This window comes from Podarcis bocagei (genome assembly GCF_964188305.1).
Source record: "Podarcis bocagei genome assembly, chromosome: 4".
NCBI lineage: Eukaryota > Metazoa > Chordata > Lepidosauria > Squamata > Lacertidae > Podarcis > Podarcis bocagei.
In genome coordinates, this window is record NC_138128.1 from 82,046,355 (window position 1) to 82,071,559 (window position 25,205).

General features: G+C 40.3%; 1 protein-coding gene across 2 annotated transcripts in view; it reads right to left on the minus strand.

Moving 5' to 3' along the window:
* The window catches only part of NRG3 (neuregulin 3), a 620,711-nt gene that overhangs the window by 341,057 nt on the left and 254,449 nt on the right, over positions 1 to 25,205 (minus strand). For both annotated transcript variants that reach the window (XM_081190886.1, XM_081190885.1), the window contains exon 2: positions 19,268 to 19,397. In XM_081190886.1, coding sequence (XP_081047012.1) covers positions 19,268 to 19,397 — 130 coding nt within the window. The remainder of the gene's footprint in view (positions 1 to 19,267; positions 19,398 to 25,205) is intronic.

Here is a 25,205-nt window from a genome sequence, read left to right on the forward strand (position 1 = left end):
CCACAGTATTTTTGTCTTGTCACTTGTCTACGTCTGTTACCTGACTGAAGATGCAACAAATAGCCACCTCCAAGGGTGCATTTCAGGGGTGGGGAGAGGATCTGGGGGTTGTTCACATGTTACAGTCAACAAGTGTACACAAACAGTTGAGCTGTATGCTTGATCAGCTATTCACATTTAATGTTCAACAAGTTTACAACCTGTGTACCTGCGTACACAAAAGCTGAGCTGTACAAATCAACAGGGATGCACTGTTTCACATGAACAATTGCACATGTGCAGAGACAACTTGTAATTGTGTATGGTGTAATGTGTGAACAGCCTTCAATTGTATCCAAATGCAGTCACAGGTGAATCTCTCTCTCTCTCTCTCTCTCTCTCTCTCTCTCTCTCTCTCTCTCTCTCTCTCTCTCTCTCTCTGTCACACACACACACACACACTTAAATTTATGTGTTTCAAGTCACACAGTGTGCAGCACACTCATAGTTCTCTCCTGACACTCAGTCTGAAACTTCCCACTCTAAATAAACAAAGAGATAGATATATTTCAGAGATGGAAACTGACTACTGGAAACTGAACCTGAACGAGTTTCAAAAAGCACACAGTAAAATCAAATGGGGACAGCAGGGGAGAAAAACAATGAAAATAAGTAACAGATTTGCTTCTCTGTGGAAATTTATTTGCATAATGACATCCCAGTGTGGAGGTTCAAAAACCGCAGTTCCCAAGCACTCTGCAGTTCCCACAACTGCAGCCGAGCTAAACGACTTTACATGTCTGAGCAGCAGCATACAACTAAACTTGAAACGGCAAAAAAAAAAAAGAGAGCTTTGAGATGGTGCTATCCATTCTGATTAGAATCAACGTCAGTTCCCTTTGCCTTATTAAGAGTCTGAAGTGACTCAGAGGCATTTGTTTCCAATTCTCGTAATATGGAGCCTTTTAGGTCAACATGTTGGAACCATGGGGGTCTAAAAGAAATCCAATGTACAAAGACAGCCATATTTTGATTCCTCCCCTACAACCCTTATGTCCTCAACAAGCTTTCAAACATTTTTTTAAAGTCTTTCTTTTTCCAAACTGTCAGCTGAAGACAGCCTTTTGACTGCCAGGATAAAACAGACCACAAAAAATGGCATAAGTTAAAACTACCTCTACATCAGTACTTGACAATAACAGTATTATTTATAGCTTCACAACATATCTATGGCCATGATGTTCCACAGATCTTTCGATCTTTGAATGTCAATATCACAGCAGTGGAATTGTTCCTTCACATTCTATTCCAACCACATGGCATTATTTAAACACCAATATAAAACCCTAGTGCCAGACTAGACCATTTCTTAGGGTAATATAAGCATAGGTAAGCTGTTGTTGTTGTTGTTGTTGTTACACAAACTGACAGTATTGAGGGGCAGGGAAGGACCAGATTAGGAATCAGAGGGGTAAAGGGATTCCCGCCCCCCACTACAGTCCTGATTTCAATCAGGAGACCTCCATGCCAACAATTTGCATAAGGAAAAAACCATGCTACTGTTGAAATGGGACACAGGTGGCGCTGTGGGTTAAACCACAGAGCCTAGGGCTTGCCGATCAGAAGGTCGGCAGTTTGAATCCCCACGATGGGGTGAGCTCCCGTTGTTCAGTCCCAGCTCCTGCCCACCTAGCAGTTCAAAAGCATGTCAAAGTGCAAGTAGATAAATAGGTACCGCTCTGGCGGGAAGGTAAACAGCGTTTCCGTGCGCTGCTCTGGTTCGCCAGAAGCGGCTTAGTCATGCTGGCCACATGACCCGGAAGCTATACGCCGGCTCCCTCGGCCAATAAAGCGAGATGAGCGCCGCAACCCCAGAGTTGGCCACGACTAGACCTAATGGTCAGGGGTCCCTTTACCTTTACTGTTGAAGTGAATGGAAAAACATCAGGAAAAGGAAATGAAGGTAGACTCACACGCTCCTGCATATTCCTGCCACAGTGAGAAATTTCCCCACAGTGTGTTTGTGGCGTTCGTACGGAGCCCCCAGTCATCTCACGGACTATTGACCCGTACGCCACTAATCTGCTGCCACCAATCAGGTCCTCTCTTGTAAAATCACTTTAGTCTCAGTCAGATTCTCAAGTTAATAAAGAAGAGTGTACTTTATTTCAGACACAAACAAACTTTTACGGCATTCCAAACGTTGTTACTCTTTACTTTCTTAGTCTTATTTTCCTCTCTCTATCTCTTCTACCTCCCCTCACTCAAGAACCCACTGCCCTAACTGTCTCTCTATTTCCAACTCCCTGCCAACTGCTTCTCCAACTGCCTTTCCCAACCAGCCAACCCACTAAAACCAACCAACTACCCACCAACAACTTTGCGTGTTGAGTTCCACAGTGCCACCCCCCAAATAATTACACACTTCACACATCAATTTTGTTTAAGGTTTTTGGCATAATTTTGGCCACAACTTTATTCAAATACAAAAAATGTGAGTGGTTGCTTAGGCATTGGTGACTATCTGTCCTTGCCCCCACAGGACAGAGCTGGCACTTCCGGACTCCACCGGAAGCCAGCGTGGGAAACAAGTATTGGGTGAGAAATGAGGCTGGGAATCAATCCAACACTTCTCACCCTCATGTTCCGGTGGGGCTTGCACGGCCCAAGCCCGGCTCCACGGACAGGACGAAAGAATGGCAAGCCCCTGGATTCCTTTAACGGAATTCCCTTTCCGCATCATTTGGAGGGGTAGGCACTTACCCCTCCAAGCACCAATTAACCAATGCCTAACCGCCAACCTTACAAGTTGTGACGATTTGCTACGCAGTAGGCAAAAACCAAATGGCACCAGCCAATCAGCCAGATGGCAAAATTCCTACCGTGCCCCCGCACCAAGGCGAACGACACCATGACAGGCATAGCAAGGTCAAGCGATCAGCTTAAATAAAAAACCCCCCTATTAAAGGGAGGGAGGGCGGGTGATCCGATGCAAAACGGCCAAGAGGACGTCCCTACGTCTGGCCCTTCTATTTATAACTTCTGACTCCTCCTCCAAATTGGTAACAATCATATTTCCCCAGCAACCCGATTAACCCTAAAGGCCAGGGTTGCAGATTAATTTGCCTAGTCATGGCTGGGCGGCCTGTTCCCCAACCGCAACACGTGCTCTCTGTTAGGGAGAACACGCTCTAACAAACCTCGGGCTAAGCCCTTTTATACACATGTAGGCTCTGCCTCCAGCTTTCCTATTGGTCTACATTTTTAACCCTTTCTTTTTTCCCTGTACAGACAGGCTCTAAAAGATTTCCCCACAGTGTGTTATAATTTTCTTAAACCACACACACCATTTAAATTGTTAATGCAGGATTTTGATCTGAAGTAGTGCTCTCTCTCTCTCTCTCTCTCTCTCTCTCTGTGTGTGTGTGTGTGTGAGAGAGAGAGAGAGAGAGAGAGAGAGAGAGAGAGAGAGAGAGAGAGAGAAGAGTTTTAAAAACCCACAATCCTCCCAACCTATAACCACACCTTGCACTGTGTTGGACATTTGTGTTGAATTTCTGTCGAAAACAATAACAGTCTGCACTTAAGAGCACAGATACTGAGCTAACATATTGTCTAGTTTGGCCCTTAGCACAGCCACATTGTCTTTTATATGGTAACATAACTGACCAAGAAGATGCTGTCTTTGGTGGTTTAGTAAAAATTGCCTGGCACAACATTTACTAAACACTCTGTGGCAAAATTCCTGGCCTGCCTCCATTGTCTATAGACCTCTAGCTTCAGGTCATCCTGAAGTAATTGCTTTCAGCAGAATCCCTGTTAAGCCCTAGGGCCTAGGGCATCTCCCTGCCAAATATTCTTCTTGTCCACAAGCTGCTGCCCATTTCAATAAGCAATGGTGGCCACTCTAACCATATGATCCCACTGCTGCCCATCTTAAGAGGAGGAAAAGATCTTGCCCATTTCAGTGAGAGACACGCTAAGAAATGTGTCTTCATACACATGCTGCTGGCCTGAGGAGGAGAGGGCCTGGCCAATGTGACCTCATGTTGATCTCACTTAGCTGAAGGAAGAGTGGGCATTGTGACCTCATGCTGATGGTCAGAAGCCAGACTGGCCCATATGCCCTCCTGAAGGAGAGAGAGAAAGACACCGTGCCCCCTTACCTGTGTCTTGCCAAGCACCTCAACAGGAAAACTGCCTTTTCCCGCTTTATCAACAGGTTTGTGGCTGGAGGGTGGTGGTGGCGGTGGCACTGAGGTTCCTAATTCCTCTGCGGTTTTGAACTGAAAATATTACAGGGACTGGAATGCCCTGGAGTCCAGCAATTAAAGCAATTTGATTATTACTGATGTCCTCAGAAAACTGCTCACTCCCTGTGGTCAGAAAAGGAGCTCAGTTTGAGAGAAAATGGCTCCTTATTTTGCCCTGTCTCATCTGCTGCAGGTTGACTCTAGGATAGGACACAACTTGTTATATGCGCCTTATTTTGTAAGCTGCTTTAGGTGGGAAATGTTGCAATGTTCAATTGAATCTGAAGAAATAATTCCAACCAAAATTAACCCAGCAACTATTAGGCATTTTTCTCACCAGAAGGGACATCCTAGTCAGCAACAACAACAAGAACACCTGCCCATCTGACTGGGTTGCCCCAGTAACTCTGAGTGGTTCCAACGTATATAAAAACATAATAAAACATTTAAAAACTTTCCTATACAGGGCTGCCTTCAGATGTCTTCTGAAAGTTGTATATTTACTTATTATATTGGCTCAGGAGTTGCCTAAGTCTACACCCACCAACAGTTCTCGGGTGAAAATAGGGACATCCTAAGAAAAAGTAGGACACTCTGATATCAAATCAGAAATTGGGACGATAAATCTAGAGCTGTCCCTGGAAAATAGGGACAGTTTGAGGACCTCACACGTCCCAGAGTTTGTGTTGCTGCTGCTGCTGTTGTTTTAAATCACTCTGAATATCAGAAACACCTAATATGACATCACAAAGCTGCTTTTGAAACTTTCTGTAATTTCAAAAGTAGTTTAACATGCAAGCTGCTTGTTGACCCATCAGGCAAAAAGTTGGAGTATAAATAAATAAACAACAATATTAATTGACATGCGATGGTGCTGTCCTGTAATGCAGGCAACATGCTAAACTCCTCCCCCCACACTCCTCAATCACTTATCAACATATCTGTAAATTATAAAGTGTCAACCAACAAAACAAGTGCAAAGGTCTCAAGGGAATGCACAATGTCTTGTTTGCATGGTCTAGGGATCACAGCCTATCCTAATTTTCTGATTCATGACCTATTAACTTGCTGGCCTGATTTTTGTTTCCTGCAGAATGGCAAAACGTATAATCATTATATATTCAAGGCACCTCAACAAAACCTTTGCTTAGCTATGTGCATATTATTTAATTCCTCATGGCCCCCTTTTGAGGTTATTAATCTGGATGACTATTTGAAATAAACAACAGAAAATCAGCTCTGAGTATTACTCCTCCTGTCTTTGGGGCATTACAAGTCAATTGAACTGTCTAAATGAGTTGTGCCTGGAATTAAAACATCCATGCCTTAGATTCCACCAGTGCAGCCCTGCGCCTTTAAGATAATCCTGCGACTGCAGAGTTGCACCTTCATTGGCAATTCATAACTCGCACTGTGTTGTGTGTGCAAGCTTCAGTGCTTACAAAAATAGGAAGGGATTCAGCAAATTAAAATGTTTAGTAAACAAAGTTGTCCAAAGGGAAATCATTAGCAAAATCAGATCCTCTGAAGGTGCTCAGTGGAAAGTAAAATTGCTTCATTACATAAAACACTAGGCACAGTGCATACTGAGTTCGACACCTGTCGGAGGGGTAGGCCGAAAGAGAAACAAAGGATTTCTTGCTCCGTAACAAAAAACATATTGTTTGTCTCAGTGGGCAGTAAAACTTAGATATCATTATAGCTGTATGTGCAGGTCTAGAGATAGGCTTATTTATTTATTTTATATCGTCAAACTTTTCAAATGATCCTCCCCCCCAATAGACTTACATAAAAAATCCTAGAATATAAACAATAATAGAGTATAATGTACGCAGCAAGTTAGAAGCATAAATTAATATTGAACAGGGGGAAATGAAAAATTGTCAGGAAAACTCACTCTCCCCTAAACATTGGTTGTATTCAACTAGGTTTTACTCAGAATAGATCCATTGGAATTAATTAACATGACTAAGTTAGTTCCATTGATTTAACTGGGTCTACTCTAAGCATAGCTTAGTTGAATGCCACCCTATATTAGTAGCCAAATGAAATGCAATTCTGCATGCACGAACACAGGATTCATGGTGTTCAGTAATTTATTACACTATATATAAAATATATCCCCAGACAGTTCCAGATGCATTTCAGCAACCCAAAACAACAGACATTTGGCACATATAGGCTGTGCTTGAACATAATGGTAATTGTTTTAGCATTCTGAAAATAATCTGCAGGTGAAGTGTCACCCTCCTGCAGCAGCAAAGAGACATTTGGATGTTTTTGCCTCTATTGCAGAGTAACTATAGCTTCTTATGACATGCAAACCCAGAAAAATCCCCCAGTAAAATTCTATTTCCTATTCCAAAATACAGTATTTCTCATTTGGCAGTTGATCTTTGATAGTTGACATGCAACTGGTTTTAGTAACTGCAAGTTGGCATGCAATGGGATTTAGTATTCAAGTGTATTTTCTTGACTGCATGCAAAGATAGTCAACATGCAATAGTAATTAGTATTTGATAGTTCACATGCACTTCTCTTTTTGTTAGGATGTGACTGCATTGCACTCAAGGCAGTTTACAACTTTATTTTATCCACATTTGTTGTACTACTGACCTAATTCAACACGTGGGAGAAACAAAGACCCCCAAGAAGTCACAAGTGCTCAAACTTTCATATTTTGATTGAAAATTTGACCTTGATATATAGCTTCCAAATTTGAATTGTTTTGAAATTTCATGTCCACAGCAAACTTTCAGTGGCAGCCATTAGGAAGAAAAAGTTGGAAGAAAATAAAAACACTAGTGGGCATTGCTAGAAAGACTTGAGCAAGATCATCCCCATCAAGATTTTGGTCCAAAGTGATTGTCCAGCTATGGAGTTGTGTTCATTCTATACTGCAGCCATTCAATAAACACAGGACCGCCCCCCCCCCCATTACATCAATCACAAAGATGCTGCCAGGAAAAGCTTCAGGGATCCCTGTCCTCTATATTTAGCACCATAGGGTTTGCCATCCCAGCATAGTGTGCCTTCATGTGATGGCATGGATCTAAGCCATGGGTCGGCAAACTAAGGCCCGGGGGCCGTATCCGGCCCAATTGCCTTCTGGATCCGGCCTGCGGGTGGTCTGGGATTCGCCACGTGGATCGGCATGGGAATTCTGATCATTTGGGCTGCACCATTTCTACCTCCCTCTCCCTTACACATACCGCGGCGGCCCTCCTCCCTCCCTCCTCCTGGATTCTCCCCGCCCTGCCTAGAGGAGGAAGGGGGCTGGGCTTTGTTGAGCCGTGGTTGGCTGAGGTCCATTTTAAGCAGCCCGTCTCATTCGCCAGCCCTTTCATGCCACTCATTGTCCCTCCGCCACCGCCAGCCCCTGCCACTTGCAAGGCACAGGTAAGTAGCTCATCCAGTCCTGTGGAGAAGGGAGGGGAGAGTCGTGGGGGGATTTTTTTTCTTTCAAAATATAGTCCAGCCCCCCCCCAAATGTCTGAGGGACAGTGGACCGGCCCCCTGCGGAAAATTTTTGCTAGCCCCTGATCTAACCAGTGAGAAACGGTAAATGTTCTCTTCTGGGTGAGGATTCCTCACTAAAGTATTTCATGGCAGCATCCCAGTGGACAGCATATAGTCTGCTGATGATCTTGGTGTAACCCGCCCTGGGACCATCTAGTGAAAGGCAACTGGTAATAATAATAATCATAATCTGTAAGCCACCCAGATTGTCTGGGGAAACCCAGCCAGATGGGCAGGGTATAATAATAATAATAATTGCAATAATCATTTTTAGACTGTAAATGTAGGGGCAGAGACTGTGTTATTTTTCTTGATGTGTACCAGGGACTAAGAGCCTTTCCAGCTGAAAAGCACAATATAAATGCTTTGAATAAAGAAATAACAAAATGTTTGTTGGCTGTCCTTGCCATACTTCTAGAAGAACTGCGTAGCTCTCCTTCCCTTCCCAAAAATTTGTCGGTGTCAGCCTAACAGATTGTGTTTTTCCTTCAGTGAAAGTTAACTAACCTTGCGATACTGGCTTGCCAATTAAGTGCTTTTCTCTATCCAGTAATGTCATTTCCGTTCCGTTTGACCTACATGTTGGAAGCAATCTTCTGTAACGTTATGCTTTGCACCGTTTCAAGTCGGGGTATACCAAAAAGACAGACATGAAAAAAACTATATAGGATTGTTAGCATTCACCTCTAAGCATTTTATAAAGTGAGTAAAAACACTTATTTTTTCAGAAGGATGGAGTGTCTGTTTGAATGTTTAAGATGATGTTAGCACTTTTTTCATTAGATCATATTTTATTTCAGTATTGTAATCTACCTTGAGGGCCATTTCACCAGATAAAGACAAGATACAGTTAGTTGGTTAGTAAGTTAGTCAGTTAGTCAGTCAGTCAGTCAGTCAGTTAGTTAGTTAGTTAGTTAAAGTGATGTCCAACACTATGGCCACAACCCTACAGAATAGAAGGGGTGCTTAATTCCATTGATTTCAATGGTCTTAAGCAAACCTAACTTTGTGATGGCTTGTGGCTGAGATGGTAGCAATCCGAAAGATATGCACTTGCACTGATGTTTTGTAGGTGCACATTTTGCCTCCCATCCATTTTTTGTTCAGAGCCAACCCCAGGCACATGTGAAGCTTCTCCAAGACTTTTTTTAAAAAGGTTTTGAGGATTGGAGACAAGCTTTTTAGAAGTTTATTAATCTGCATGTGCTATTTTCTGTCCCACCCTCAGCCACATCCTCTGTACACAGTCAGCGTAATATCTTGGCCAGAATGCTAGACTTTTCCCGGAGAGACCAGCCTTCTCACTCATAAGCTCCATCCATCTCAGTATTGTCTGGACTGACAAGAGATACCAGGGACTGGATCTAGAACTTTCTACATGTGAAGCATTTGCTCTACTAATGAGCAATGCCCCTTCCTCTCAGTTTAAACTCCTTCACATGGTTGCTGTGAGAATAAAATCGCCAAGCGCCAACTATGCCACCCTGCTGGAAAGGATGATGATGGATGATAAAGTACTTGTGCTGTCAAAACCTTCAAATAAAAAAGACCCTCAGGGACTTAATAAGAATTGAAATGGAATTTTAACAACAAGTTCTAATCAAATTGCATATTTGGTTCAGCAGAGTTAGATTACTCATCTTCAATCCACTTGGAAGAATCCACTTGTTGGTCATTGACCGTATTAAAGATATTTGATTTGAATCCACTTTAAAAAAGAAAAAAGCAAGGAACCAGGACGGGGACGTATAGGCAATCTATATTTAGCTTCTCAAAGTCATAACTTTGTGTTGCTTTACTTACCCCATTTTAAAACAATAACAGCAGCAGCTTTGAAGGAACTTCATATTTCAGCTTTCATTTCTTCCCAGACAGGTTTTTTTTTTAATTGTGCCCAATGGTAGATTTTTAAATGAGTTTCCCTAGGTGCCTGGACTCAGATTGGGGAAGTTGTTAAAAGCAACAACAAAAATAGTATATTTGGGGTTTTTTTGTTTTGTCACTCAGTGCATTATTTCACCTCCAATTAGCTCCATTTTTACCATTCCAGTCTTATTGTGTGTACCAGAGGCTGCTTCACTTTACCAGCTGCCTCTGAAATAATGCATGATGGAGGTTTGAAAAAAAGTTGCTCGCTATAAACTCCATTTAAAATCCTCATTTGAAAGTCATTTGCTGACAATGTCTTTTGTCAGTTGCATGGTTTTGTCCTTCACACTTTCTTTGAAATGCTGAGGAACGATGCACACATAACACACAGTGTGTGTGAATACAGACAACCATTTCGCACAGGCACCCCCAAACTCGGCCCTCCAGATGTTTTGGGACTACAACTCCCTAACAGGACCAGTGGTCAGGGATGATGGGAATTGTAGTCCCAAAACATCTGGAGGGCCGAGTTTGGGGGTGCCTCATTTAGCAGGTGGGAACTTCCAATCTACATGAGAAACTAGGAAGCTTATGCAGTGGGAGGAGGAGAGGACTGGGGGTGAAGAAGGAGCCTTTCCCCATTCTCTGGAGACTCCTGAGAAACCCAGCAAAATTGCTGTACCTGGAACTAAGTGTGGAGAGTGCAGGCGAATGGGATACAGTAGTGGGCAACCCTGAGGAAATATCATCCACCTTGGGCCTGTAGCATCCTGCCAAGCAGTAAGTAGAGTTTTACCACTCCTCTGCTAATCCATTTTTTTCCAGTTGGGTATGGATGTGTGGAGAAATTCTCCTCATTCGGCTGCATGACATAAACAAGCCGCTTGCCAAGCAGTTAAATGCACAGCATGGTAAACTGCTGCTTCCTAAATGATTGCCTGGGGACGCGGGTGGCACTGTGGGTTAAACCACAGAGCCTAGTGCTTGCCAATCAGAAGGTCGGCAGTTCAAATCTCCGTGATGGGGTGAGCTCTCGTTGCTCGGTCCCTGCTCCTGCCAACCTAGCAGTTCGAAAGCACGTCAAAGTGCAAGTAGATAAATAGGTACCACTCCAGCGGTAAGGTAAACGGCTTTTCCGTGTGCTGCTGTGGTTTGCCAGAAGCAGCTTAGTCATGCTGGACACATGACCTGGAAGCTGTACGCTGACTTCCTCGGCCAATAAAGTGAGATGAACGCCGCAACCCCAGAGTCGTCCATGACTGGACCTAATGGTTAGGGGTCCCTTTACCTTTACCTAAATGATTGCCTGGCTTGGCCACAGGATTCAAGGAGACTCATATACCTATGTAGATCTACTCAGCATTAACTCCTGTTGAAGGGAGGCCATGATCCCTACTGCTCACAAACATGCCAGCCAAGCTGTATTGGCTGTACTTCAGAAGCTATGTGACACAGAATCAGTGCTGTGTAGTGGTTAGAGTGAAGCTCATTGAGGGATCACTGTCTCTCAACCAAACCCAACTCACAGGACTGCTGCAAGAACGCAGTCAGGGCCGTCTTTACCCAGGGGTGCAAGGGGTGCAGGGCACCCGGGCGCCAAATTCTGGGGAGTGCCAGGCACCTGCTACTGAGCCCCCTAAGCTCTTAACTATCTACCTGTTATGAAATAATAAATAATTTTGATCAAGCTAGAAAAACAAAATACATATATACCTAGGTATTACCGAAATGTATATCTACTGTTTCACTAAAGGTCTTTCAACTTTGTGCGCTCATTTACCAAAGATGTGCCGCACCAGCGGCGCTTGTCATTCACAACGGCATGTTTTAATTTCATCACTTACAGTTCAAATTCGTTTAGAGAAATCGTTAAAAAAATAATGTTAATTTTTGCTAATTGTTGGCATTTTCTTTGACTAACTACTTAGTACTTATGGCTCTACTACACATGGGTTTCAGCACGTGATTTTAGTTTTCCATTTCTGCAAAAACGCGCCTAGAGCACACACTATGAATTCCGCAAGCTGCATTTTTTACGACGAATGGTAAGCGAGAAACACATTTATTTTTCCTCCCTACTTTCGTAAACAAAAGATAAGGCGTAAGCATGGTCTCTGACATAAGCATAATAAAAGTTAATTTGGGGGCTAAACTAAATTTGGGGGCGCTGGACAGATCTTTGCACCCCGGCGGCACATATGCTAAAGATGGCCCTGAACACAGTCAATATTTATTCTCCTGTGTATACCACTTTGAGCTCCTAGGAGAAAATAAGCAAGCTGTATGAAGGGCGCCCAGTGCACAACTAGTGGGCGTATCTGCTTGGAGGTGTGTGAGAGGCAGATGCAACCCCAGTGCTCTTCTCTTAGGATACGTAAGATAGTTTTACTGTTGGGTGGGGTGGGGAAGAATACTGGGAGAGATGGAATATGGAAATATGACCTACCCAGAAAATTCTGGGGCAACCAAAAATAATTACTGGAAAATAAAAACCCACCATACAGCTGTACATATTCCTTTCGGGAACTGTACAAGAAAGAGAACATTTCTTTATTTATCAAACAGCAGCAGAACTGCTGCAGCAACAGGATGGCGTGATTCTGCTAGACCCACCACTCAAAGGATGCAATTGCCCGAGTGAACATGCCAGAAATTTGGAAAGGAAAATGAAGTGTAACAACCTTGAAAATACAGCAAATAAAAGACAATTCATGGTTGATATTCATCCCTGCTGGCACTTAATCAATAGAATCCATAGCCTTATTAATACAACCAGTGCCAAGCATCTGCTGATAGAACACATTCAGTGACTGAACACATAATGGCTATATTCATTTTTATTTAATTATTTCCTGCCAATATTGTACCACCTGTTGTTCTCCTTACTGAGAATAGGGAAAAACAACACACGCAAACACAAAATCTGCTTGGAGGAATGCATTCGCTTATGACGACGTTTTAACTGGATTTGGGGGAGGGGGCAGGAACCAACTGGCTTGTACTCAGTAGGTCCCATCTTAGGGCTGGTTCATGCACAAAGGTTCCTCAGGCATTTTGGAATTCAGGGTCAAATATTAACATGTATTCATCACCTCTCCCCTATTATGAGATCCAGTCTTGCTTATTGAGCCACAGCTATGTCGCTGCTGCTCTCTGCCTGAGAGATACAGTACAGTACTCTGTTTCCACCACCACCCTGTTGCTTCCACCTCACTGATTCTTTCTGCTCAGAAAGCACATGGGCTGAAGTGGTTTGGAGAAATGAAAGCTCTTCCCATCGACTCCTGCCCTAGGCTTAGCAGTATGTCTGAGCTGGCTACAAATACAACCGTTTCCTAAAGTGCCTATAAAGTTTTATGATAGGTTTAGCGAGTTCATGCCATAAATCGCCGCGCTGCATGATTCAGAATAATTAATTTAATAAGTGTGTCATATGAGGAAAGTAAATAAAGGGGGAGAAGTGAATGATCAGTGAAGCATATAGGATTGAAAGGAAAAAACAAAATCGCCAGCCAGCACAGAATATTAAAAGCTTGATGGATTTTTTTTTCTTCCTACCCTGCCCCAAATCTTCCTTGAGCTACTTCTTTTTTATTTTTATTTTTTTTAACTTTTATTTTGCTTTAAAGAAGTACATATAAATATAGACAACCAAAATTACAAAGGAAAATTTCTTAATAGTAATGAAAAAAACTACAAAAAATATCAAAATACATGACACAGAACATAAGCAACTATGGGAAATATAAAAGAACAGAAAAAAGAAAAATAGGGGGGGGGGGAGAAAAGGAAAAAGGAAGATGAGCCAAAGCAGGAAAGCTCATGTATTGTACACTTCCATCAAGCTCACAACAGATCATTATTCTTATCAATTCTCTCTATCTGCATTCCAAAGGAATCCCTCATCTTGGTATCAGGGAGCATTTCTCTATGCGGCATCATTCTAAACATAACCAGGTCTTTCTTGTTGAGCCCTTGTCCCCTAAATAATTATTTAAACATTCCCATTCTTCTTTGACCAATTTTTTAGGTTTATCTCTTATTGCATCTGTCAGCTTTGCGAGCTCCAAATACTTGCACAATTTGACTACCCATTCCTCTTTAGTGTGTGTATTTTTTATTTTATTAATTTTTATTATTTTTTTATCATTAATACACATATACAAGCATACAAACATACATTTCATACAATCTTTAAAAATATTCAAACATACTTACACTCAATCCCACAAATAGTTCCTTTCCCCATCACCATCCACCGACCCTTCACCCCACCTTTGTGTTGACTTCCAATCTACTCAATTACAATATCTTTCCACTTCTATTACTTTCTTTCACACACCTTTACCCTAATTTCATACTTCTTTTTATATTACACATTGTTTTCCATCTTATTTGATATTTCAGTATTTGAAACGGAACTTGTTTATTCTAATAGGAGTTCTGATTTTTCGATATGATTTTGCAAGTATCTTTTAAACACCTTCCAGTCCCTATCTATCTTTTCTTTTGAAATCCTTCCAATTTCTTCCATTGTTTTGGATATATTGTAATACTCCAATAATTTGGCAAGCCACTCTGTTTTTGTCGGTATTATACCACTTTTCCAGTTTTTCGCAATCAATAGCCTTGCTGCTACTGTTGCGTATAAATATAAGGTCTTATCTTCTTCCTTTAGGCTTCCTGGTACTATTCCCAATAGAAAACCTTCTGGTGTTTTCCTAAATGAGTATCTAAACATTTTTTTCATTTCATTATATATTATTTCCCAAAATTGTTTGATGTTTAAACAATTCCACCTTATATGTATCATAGTACCTTTTCCCGTGTTGCATCGCCAGCAGACATCGCTACAGTTTTTATTCATTTTTGCTATTCTTTCAGGTGTTAAATACCATCTATGTTGCATTTTAAGGTAATTTTCTTTCAGTATATAACACATGGTGAATTTCATATCTTCTTTCCACAATTTTTCCCATTGTTCAAACATAATATTTTTCCCAATGTCTTGCGCCCATTTAATCATTGATGCTTTAACCAGTTCATCCTTTGTTTCCCACTCTAAAATCAGATTATACAATTTAGATATATTTTTTGATTTTTCTTGTATTAAATATTTATCGAATTTTGATATTTCTTTTTCAAATCCTAACTTTTTGTCTTTTGCTAATCTATACTTAATTTGAATATATTGAAACCAATCACTAATATGAGCTTTAATTTCTGTGTAGTCCTTTAATTCCAATTTCCCGTTTTCTTCCTTTAATACAGTTTTATAGGTAGCCCAATTTTCTTTCATATTTAATTTTTTCACTGCAACAATTTCTGCTGGCGATGCCCACCAGGGAGTTTTCGGTTCTAAAAGTCTTTTATATTTCTCCCATATTTTATATATAGATTTTCTGATTATATGCCCTAGGAAGCCTTTATGTACTCTCACTTTTTCATCTATTAAATAGGCATGCCATCCAAATATCGTCTCTACTCCTTCTAAATCCAATACATCCGAGTCATCTAATTTGATCCATTCCTTTAGCCAGGTCAGACCCACCGCATCGTGATATAACTCCATATCTGGGAGACCAAATCCTCCTCTCTCCTTATCTATCATTATTTTGTGTTTTATTCTTGGTTTTTTTCCTGACCATATGAATTTAGCCAAATCTCTTTTCCAGTTATTAAAACATTTATCTCCTCCTAGTAATGGGATACTTTGAAATAAAAACATCATCCTTGGTAATATGTTCATCTTTATTACCGATATTTTCCCTAGTAAGGAAAGATTTAATTTCCCCCATACTTGCAAGTCATTTTTTATTTCATTCCATGTTTTCCCATAGTTCTCATTACTTAAGTCTATAGTATTTGTTGTTAAATTTATTCCAAGATACCTTATTTTCTTTTTAATTTCCAATCCTGTAATTTCTTGTAATTTCACTTTATCTTTTTCTTCCATATTTTTCACTAGTATTTTGGTTTTCCCATAGTTTAATTTGAATCCTGCTAATCTGCCATATTCGTTTATGCATTCCAATATTCTAGGTGTACATTGTAGGGGATTTTCTGTTGTGATCATAACATCGTCTGCAAAGGCTCTTAACTTATATCTTTTTTCACCAACTGCTATTCCTCTTATTTGGTTGTCCTGCCTTATTTTCTTTAATAGAACCTCTAATACTATTATAAATAACATTGGGGATAGGGGCCATCCTTGTCTTGTACCTTTAAAGATGTTGATTTCTTCTCCAAACTCTCCATTAATAATAATTTTTGCTTTCTGTTGGTTATATATTGCATTTATACCTTTTTAGAATTTTTCACCTAAACACAATTCTTTTAATAGTTTTTTCATAAATTCCCATGAGATTTTGTCGAAAGCCTTCTCCGCATCGATTGAAATCAGGGCTGCTTGTTTGTCTCTTCTTACTTGTAGATATTCCATTATGTCTATTATATTTCTGATATTATCCTTTATTTGTCTACCTTCCATAAATCCAGCCTGATTTTTATGTACTATTTTTCCTATAATTTTTTTCAACCTATTAGCCAGTAATCCTGCGTAAATTTTATAATCGGAATTTAACAATGAAATGGGTCTATAATTTGAGACAAATTCCAAATCCGTACCTTGTTTTGGCAGGAGCGTTATATACCCTTGAGTCCAAGAGTCTGGAACATTCCCCTTCTCTACTGCTTCCTCTATTACTTCTTTTAGTGGGTCAATTAATTCATTTAACATTTCTTTGTAGTATTCTGCTGGTATGCCATCTGGACCTGGGGATTTCCCTATTTTTAATTTTTGAATTGGTTCCTTAATTTCTATGGTTGATATTGGTTCATTTAATAATTTATGGTCTTCTTCTGCTATCTCTATTAATTTATTTTTCTTTATATATTCCTCTATTTCTTCTATTGGCACTTCATCTTTTTGATATAATTTTTTGTAATATTTTTCAAATTCTTTATCTTTCCAGTGTTTTGCCACTATAACCCTTGCTGCTGACCTTGCATGCATAAATAGCCTAGTTTTGTTTTTGGGAATATTATCTGAAACCATTCCTACTAAAAATTCTTCCGGTTTCTTGCTAAATGTTGTTTTTATCAATCTCTTTATCTCTTCATAAATCATGTTCCAAAATCTTTGTATCTCTAGACAGGACCACCACATATGGTAGTATGTTCCTATCTGTTCCTTACATCGCCAGCACTTGTTATTGTTTGATTTATTTATTTTTGCAAGTTTTACAGGGGTCAGGTACCACCTATAGTACATTTTCACAAGATTTTCCCTTAAAAGGAAACAAGCCATGAATTTTATATTTTTAATCCATAATTCATTCCAAATATTGGGTTTGATCGTATGTCCCAGGTCCCTCTCCCATTTTACTGTAATTTCTTTGATATTTTCCTCCTTTCTTTGCCAATTCAAAAGTAGTTTGTACATTTTTGAAAGTGTCTTTAGATTATTATATAAAATATCCTTCTCCAGATAGGATATTTTTTGTCAAATCCTTTGGTTCTTTTACCCTTTTCAAAGGGTGGCTTTTAGTTGATAGTACTCCAGCCAGGTTATTGCCTTCTGTTTCAATTCGCTTAGGTCCTTTATTTTCGGATCATTACTTGTTTCCTCTACTAAATCCTTATATGTCAACCAATCACTGTTCATATTTATCCTGTGAACTGACATAGATTCCATTGGTGACAGCCACCATGGTGTTTTGGTTACTACTGATTTTTTACTCCTCTCCCATACTCAATATAATGCCCTTCTCACAATATGATCTAAAAATCCTTTGTGGGATTTAACCTTGTCATAGCCTATGTAGTCATGCCACCTGTACACAATATCCCATCCCTCCAGATCTAGGACTTCCGTGTTTTTAATTAATATCTAGTCCTTAATCCATGTCCAGCTCGCTGACTCAAAGTACAGTTTAAGGTCAGGGACCGCAAAGCCTCCTTTTCCCTTCAACTCTGTTATAGTAGCTTAAATTTTATTCGTGGTTTTTTCCCTTGCTAAATAAACTTGGCAAGGTCTTTCTGCCATTCCTTAAAACACTTTACGCCTCTAATTATAGGTATTGTTTGGAACATTTTGAATGTGTGAGGGTTTTTTTTGGGGGGGGGGGTAGAGTGTTATTTGGTTGTTTTTGTTTTTAAGTATTCTGTGTTTTTATATAGTGATATTATCTTGTGAACTTCTCTAAGACCTGTGGGTGTGGAGCATTATATAAATTTAATAACTACTGCTACTACCACTCTAGCAATAAGAACTTCACTATTTAGAAGCATTTGTGTTCAAAGCATACAGGGGGACCTTTGTATTCAAAATCCAAAGAGTGCTATTAACTGTAAATTACAGGATCACTCATACAAGAACCATTTTCATAAACTTTTTTTTAGTGGAAATGCGAAAGAACTCTTCCAAATCATGATTACAAAAGTTTGTGGTGGAGGAATGAAGGGATCAGGGGAAAAACGTGTTTTGGAGGTTGATTCCACCATGTGATCTAACAGTCAGTGCTAATCATGAGCATCTTGTTGAATATTTCAATTACAACAATCCAACAATCAATTCTACAAGACATAAGACATAAGATATGGGTAGGGCTAGTTTTGTACAGAAGCAGCATGAGTCAGTCACTTCAGTCACCAGATTTCAGACAGACACTGTTTTCCAGCCTTTAGCTGTGTGTTCATTTAAAAACAACAACTAGTGACTCCACAGCAGGGATATGGGGACACCATTTTGACTTTTCCTTCAGCTGTGGAAATGTGAAAGGCAAGCATTGCCCATGGGCAACTGTGACATTCCTTTGAAGCTGTCCCTATCTTTAAAATAAAAATGTTGCCTAATGTATATGCAGAAACAAGGCATACAATATTCTACACCAGATTAAAATATATAATTGGTTACTAATGCTCTATTTTCACCTGATAACGGCAATAGAAAGGGATCTGGATTATCTGAATAATCCATAATAATATAATAATAATATATAGAAATTGCTGGAAAATATAACATCACAAAAAGGGGAAGTCTGATCTGTGGGTTAAATAGCAGGAGACTTGGTACTGAATATAGATTGGATGTTTTGTTGTTAGCCAATATCTTGCATACAACTCATCCTCTCTGCAGGTCGAGGGCCCATTCACAAATTTCTTCCCTAGAAGCCCCAAACTTCCTGAAGTCAACCCTGTATATAATACTGAGTATCACTAATTAAACTGTACTGATCATTAGAAATACTTTTTCTATTGAAACAGGATGTGTTATTATCAAAATTCCTCTCTTACTTTCAAACATAATGCAAACTTTAATCACAAGCGGGAATTATTATTATTATTTAAAACAGCTTCTACCTGCAAAATGTATACAGTTTTCCTTGTCCTCACACTTCATATCCTCCATGTTTCGGGAGAACCTTCTTAATGAAGATCATTTTTTATCATTTTATAACTCTTAACTCTTAACTCTTCCATTACAAGATTCTCTGATAATCACAAAAAAGAAGACCTGACCTCTTGTGGTTTCCACTCATTTATGATCAAGAATAATATTTTAAATATTTTCTCATTTCTCCCCCTCCTGGGATGCAGTGGTGATTTGCACTGCTATTATTGATGCCAAGTATATTAACACTTACCGGCAGTGTTTGTGGGAGCCTGTCAGGGTTTCAATGACAAAACATTCCCCATCGTTGAGACAGTATGCAAGATCCTTATCTTTGCATGGCTTAAAGTGCTCAGATTGTTCAGTGGAGTATGTTGTGGTATCTGGAGAGAAAGAACAATGGAGAGAAAATGCTGTCATTATAGGAAAACATATTAGAGAAGTATGCCCTTGGCCAGGTTGCCAACATTTGGTTTCAAAAAACAAGGACAGGGATGGTAGAGCTAGGGGCTAACCTGGACTGGAGATCAGTGATGAAAACATAAGAAGAGCCTGCAGGATCAGGCCAATGGCCAACATCCTGTCTACACAAAGTTAAACTGTAAGACCAGGAGTACTTTCAGAACAGCATCTAGCAGATAAAAGGCTGAGATCCATCAGAATACAGGGTCTACTGTACTGTAGTTCAGAGACAGAGTGCATAGTTTGCATGCAGAAGATCCCTGGAACCTCCAGGCAGGGCTAGGAGACACTATTGGCTGAAACACTGCAGAGTCACTGCCAGTTAGTGTAAAGAATGCACACTCTCCAACATTTCTCCAATGAAAATAGTGGTGCCCTATTCCAGAGTAATAGCAATCACCCTGAGACCTGCGGGTATAGGACAGTATACAAATTTTAACAACAAGAACAACAACAAGAACAACAAGAACAACAACAACAACAACAACAACAATAATAATTTAATTATTTATATCCCGTCCATCTGACTGGATTGCCCCAACCACCTTCCAACATATATAAAAACATAATAAAGCATTAAATGTTAAAAAAACTTCCCTATACAGCAGGGGTCAGCAAACTTTTTCACCAGGGGGTCAGTCCACTGTCCCTCAGACCTTGTGGGGTGCTGGACTATATTTTGAAGGGAAAAAATGAACGAATTTCTATGCCCCACAAATAACCCAGAGATGCATTTTAAATAAAAGCACACATTCTACTCATGTAAAAACACGTTGATTCCCAGACCACCCGTGGGCCAGATTTAGAAGGCGATTGGGCCAGATCCGGCCCCTGGGCCTTAGTTTGCTTACCCATGCTCTACAGGGCTGCCTTCAGGTGTCTTCTAAATGTTGTCTAGTTACTTTTCTCCTTGACTCGGGGGTCACATAACTCCACAGTCTCCAACATTTCTCAAATGAAAATAGGGACTACCCTAAGGAAAAGCAGGACATTCTGGGATCAAATCATAAACCGGGACAGCTTCTGTAAATATGGGACTGTCTCTTGGAAAATAGGGACACTTGGAGGGTCTGGAGAAGCTGAGATCAATAAAATATTGACTAGAAATACTTTTTCAATTCAATCCCTTTAGGGCTGAAAACACCCCGGGGTTATGTCACATATTCTACAAACAACTATGACCACTCAGTAGCGATAGCAACAGAGATCTCAGTAAAAACTGAAAGCTGCAGACACTGGACTTCTCATCAGAGACAATGTAGTAACCCTACTAACCCTAGTCAGTATTATCCCAATACTGGAGTCAGACAGGTTGCAAGGTGAGAGAACTTTTAGTTACCACCACAATCATTTCCCTTCATAGCTTTACTCAACCCTTTCAAACTGTGATAACTTGCCAAGTAGAGCATATCTAGAAGAGGGTAACTGAAATGTCATGCAACAGGAGAGAAACCAGGGCCTATCTACTCCTGGACATTGATTCTTATAGAACATTACAGGTTGCCAGATTCCTGAATTCAGTTCTTTCATATAAAAGACTTCATGGAATGCTGCATGACTATTAAAATCTAGTAAACTCTATCCACCATCTTTATAATCAAGGCCACAATATGGTACATCTAGAGATTGTATGTAAGGTCAAGGAGAGTATGCGTTGAAATATTTTAGTTGATATTTTAGAATGTAAAATTCTATTTTATTTATTGATGGGTTTTTACCTTGTGGGCTTATAGCCGAATAAAGTATTATCTATCTATCTATCTATCTATCTATCTATCTATCTATCTATCTAAAACCAGGGCCCTTTTTCAGCTGGAATTCACCAGAACTGAGTTCCAGAACCTCTCAGGTGGGCACCATTGCCATTATAAGAGAACAAGTTCATGGTGAGTTCTGACACCTCTTTTTCTAGAAAAATAGCACTGGGTGGGACTACCGACTACCAAATAGCAAAGACCAGGTAAAAAAAATAAATGGCTACTTAATGTGGAAGAGACATTTTTAAAAAAGCTCTCTCCAGAGTTTGCTTTATGTTGCATTCGTTGTAGTTACAAGATGAAAAGGTTTTCCACACAATATGATTTGTTTGTTTCTCCCAAGACCACACATATTTTTGTTACAACATCATTTTGAAAGGGGACGCTTGGAACATGGTGCTCTAAAGAGAACCAGAGCAAGCACATTTTTAACTATGAAAGGAAAACCACTGCAGGGATTACCGAAAACACAGGTTTCAGTTTTACAAAACTGATCTCCTTCAAGTGGATTATTGCAAAACCTTGTCCTCTAAAATGTGAACATGACACTAGTCACTCTGTATGCTGGGTCCTACAATAGAAAACATTTAAAATATATGGCATGGTTCTCTTGTATTTCTTAACTGATGACTCTTCAGTGCTCAAATTACAGCCACGTATCAGCTCTATGGGAGCTAAATACCCCTTTCAAGAAATCAAATGTTGCAAGTGAACATTCAGAATCGGCCAGGGATCCAGCCCCACAAAATCCAGCACAGAGAAAACTAGTATGTAAGAGGGGAGGCTACAAGACAACATTTCCTCTGACATGTAGTAGTTGTCAGGGATGCCAACAGAATTTTCTGGGCCTAGTACACTGCAGGTGGATTGGGCCCCTTCATTCATTGCCAGCCACCAGAATCTTTTGACAAGATCTGCTGCTTATGTCCATATATTAGCATAGCATAACCTACCTCAGAAGGCTGTTGTAAATATAAAAGACAGAGAAAAGGAAAACACATACAAGCTTAAGCTCCTGAGTATAAAAGCAAGATACAAATAGAGATCATATAGTTAAACAATGAAATACACTCCCATTGAAGCCTCTACTTTGGGCCATGCCCCTATGGAGGAGTTGTGACCACTCTTCATTATGCTCAAGGCTACATTCAACTTCCTTCTCACGTTGGCATTTACCTCTCCTGGAAAATCTAGAAGCAATTCTACCCTACATTGCCTATAGTCCCTAAATACTCAGGTGCTCCATGAAACTAAAGCTAGGCTGCGACCAGGCAGGAATGGAACCAGGGAGCATTTCAAAACTGTTGGATGGAAATGGTGAAAGGGGGAACACATAGGTTTAGTGATACCACAGCAAGAGGATGTATACCCTGAACATCTTAGCTAAAGTCACCAATTTTCATCTCCTGGGTGCACTGAAATTTCAGGAAGGGTCATTTGCAAACAATGTTCTCATTATTTCCACAGTTGCCACAGCCTAAAACCTTCATTGCACATGCCTGAACAACAGCTACTCTGGCTCACCATCCTCAACTAAGTCAATGCCATTCTGTACGTCAAGATAGCCTTTAATTTTCCATTACCCATTAACCATGAATTCCTTCGGCAAGCTAAATAGTAAGAAGTTACATTCTATTTTTTAATCAGCACTTTTAAACTGCTGCACGTTCAACATGCAATACAATGACAATCCAATTCCATTCAATTAGATTTCATCTGACAGCCACTCTCTGGTGGATATAACACCATATTACGGGGGTGGGGTGAATCCTACTTCTGGAAATGTGAAATGATAGTAATTTCAGGAGCATCATTCTCTTTATAGAAGGGCAGTGAGTGCCCAGTGCCCTGGTAGTCATTCAACTGTAATACAGTGCTTTCATTTCTGCATTACAAAAATAAGCTTGACAACTGCTGGAGATTTATGCAAAAGATGGACCATTTCCAAAAAAGGCGGTGGGGGTGGGGAGAAAACCAGAAACCGCCAGCACAATTTTGTGGAATATATTTCATAAAATGGAAAATGGGCAAAATTTTAGGTATACTGGAAACTGACTTTTAGAAGAGCTTATTCCTTATTTTCCTTAGAGAGCTTTGAAAGCAGTTTCTGTTGTGGCTGCAGAATGGACAAGGAACTTTTAAAAGGGCTGAGAGTAGTTTGACAGAGGGGGTTTCTTCTCCATATAAATATTTCATTTTATTTTATCCGTCCATTATTGACTCTGGTCAAAACAAGTATTGTAGGGTTTCATGACAATATCCCGGAAGAAAAGGGGAGGGGATTATTTGGTGCGCTGTGGAGGGTTGTACTGTAGGGTTAAAAATTAACTATGTGATATCTGAATCCCTTTATGAAAATACTGCCCCAAACGGCATATGCAGATCAAATGTGCAATGCGGATGACACCTAAACTTTAAATCAATTAGCTACGTGGTGGTACAGATTCCAAAAGAACCTAAATATTTTGTATGCCTTATGAAACCTTATTTAATATATGCCCACTGAAATAATTAGTAAAGAACTGAGAAGCTGGACAATCTTAATTGATGTCCTTCTTAGGTGGAGTAGTGGAGGGGGTGAACATCAGTCCTCCCCCAGCTGTTATTTAAGTTTCAGGTGCTTCTGATTTCAATTCCAGAAAAAGTGCATGGGAATTGGCAAACTTTCAGGAATAACTTTAGTTTTCAGAATATTTTCAGAATGGACGGCTTGCTTGTAATTTACTGTAGAAAAGGACAACCCACCCAGGGGGTGGGGCAGGAAAGTCCACATCTGAAAATACATATACAGTGGTACCTCAGGTTAAGTACTTAATTCGTTCCAGAGGTCCATTCTTAACCTGAAACTGTTCTTAACCTGAAGCACTATTTGTGGGTTAGCGGAGTCTATAACCTGAAGCATATGTAACCTGAAGCATATGTAACCTGAGGTACCACTGTATTATGAAGCTTTACAGTTGCACCAATTAAATTATATAATACTAAAGAGAAGCCTTGGATGAAGATGAACTGACAGGATCAAATAATTTTCCATTGTAGGCACAACTTCAAATCCATATGACTGCAAAACTCTGCAATATGTTTTGGTGCATAAAAAGCACGGCAATCTAAATTAATCCCAATTAGATCTCCACAATACCCAGATCTGCCCTTCTACAGCATGGACAAAAAGGCACAATTTAGGAACTGGGAAGCGGCTGTTCCAGCTTTGGAACATCTGTATCACCACATGTCCATTCATTGACGTACAGCTGATAGATGAGCATTCATGACAGAGCAAGAAGCTGCCTTATCCTCAGACAGAACAATGTGCCACATACTTCATCCCTCTGACTGACAAGGGTTTTCAGCCCTTCTGCACAGCCCTTGCTCCCAGACCTACATGTAGGTGTTGCCCTAGGAGAGGGTTCTTCTTCTCACTGGCTCTACCCCTTAGCCAACCACCATTCACACAGAACCTTCATTCACAAAGACAGAGAAGCAGAACTCAACTTGACTCTCTCCTCTAGGTGATTTTCTAACTCAAGGTCCTGTTCAGCTTAAAGACACGGCAACAGACAACAGCAGCTCCCATCTCTCTCCCTCTCCCTCTCCCTCTCTTCTTGCACACTTGCATCAGGGCAGAAGCCAGCCAGTCTGCCCTTATAGACAGCCACTCTCAATGCCTTGACCACCAACAACATGTGCTGTGCAGGAAGACACCTCTCTAGCCTTGTGTTAATTTGCAAAGCCCTAAAAATATGAGGCCACAGCACCTTAGGGCAGTGTTTCTCAAACCTAGGTCCCAGCTGTTGTTTGACTACAACTCCCATCATCTCTGACCGCTGGTCCTGCTAGCTAGGGATGATAGGAGCTGTAGTCCATCAACAGCTGGGGACCCAAGTTTGAGAAACACTGCTAGGGACTGCCTAAGATGGGCATGATTTAAGGTCAGTCTTCCTATTTGGTTACAGTGGGTAGACCTGGGGCCAT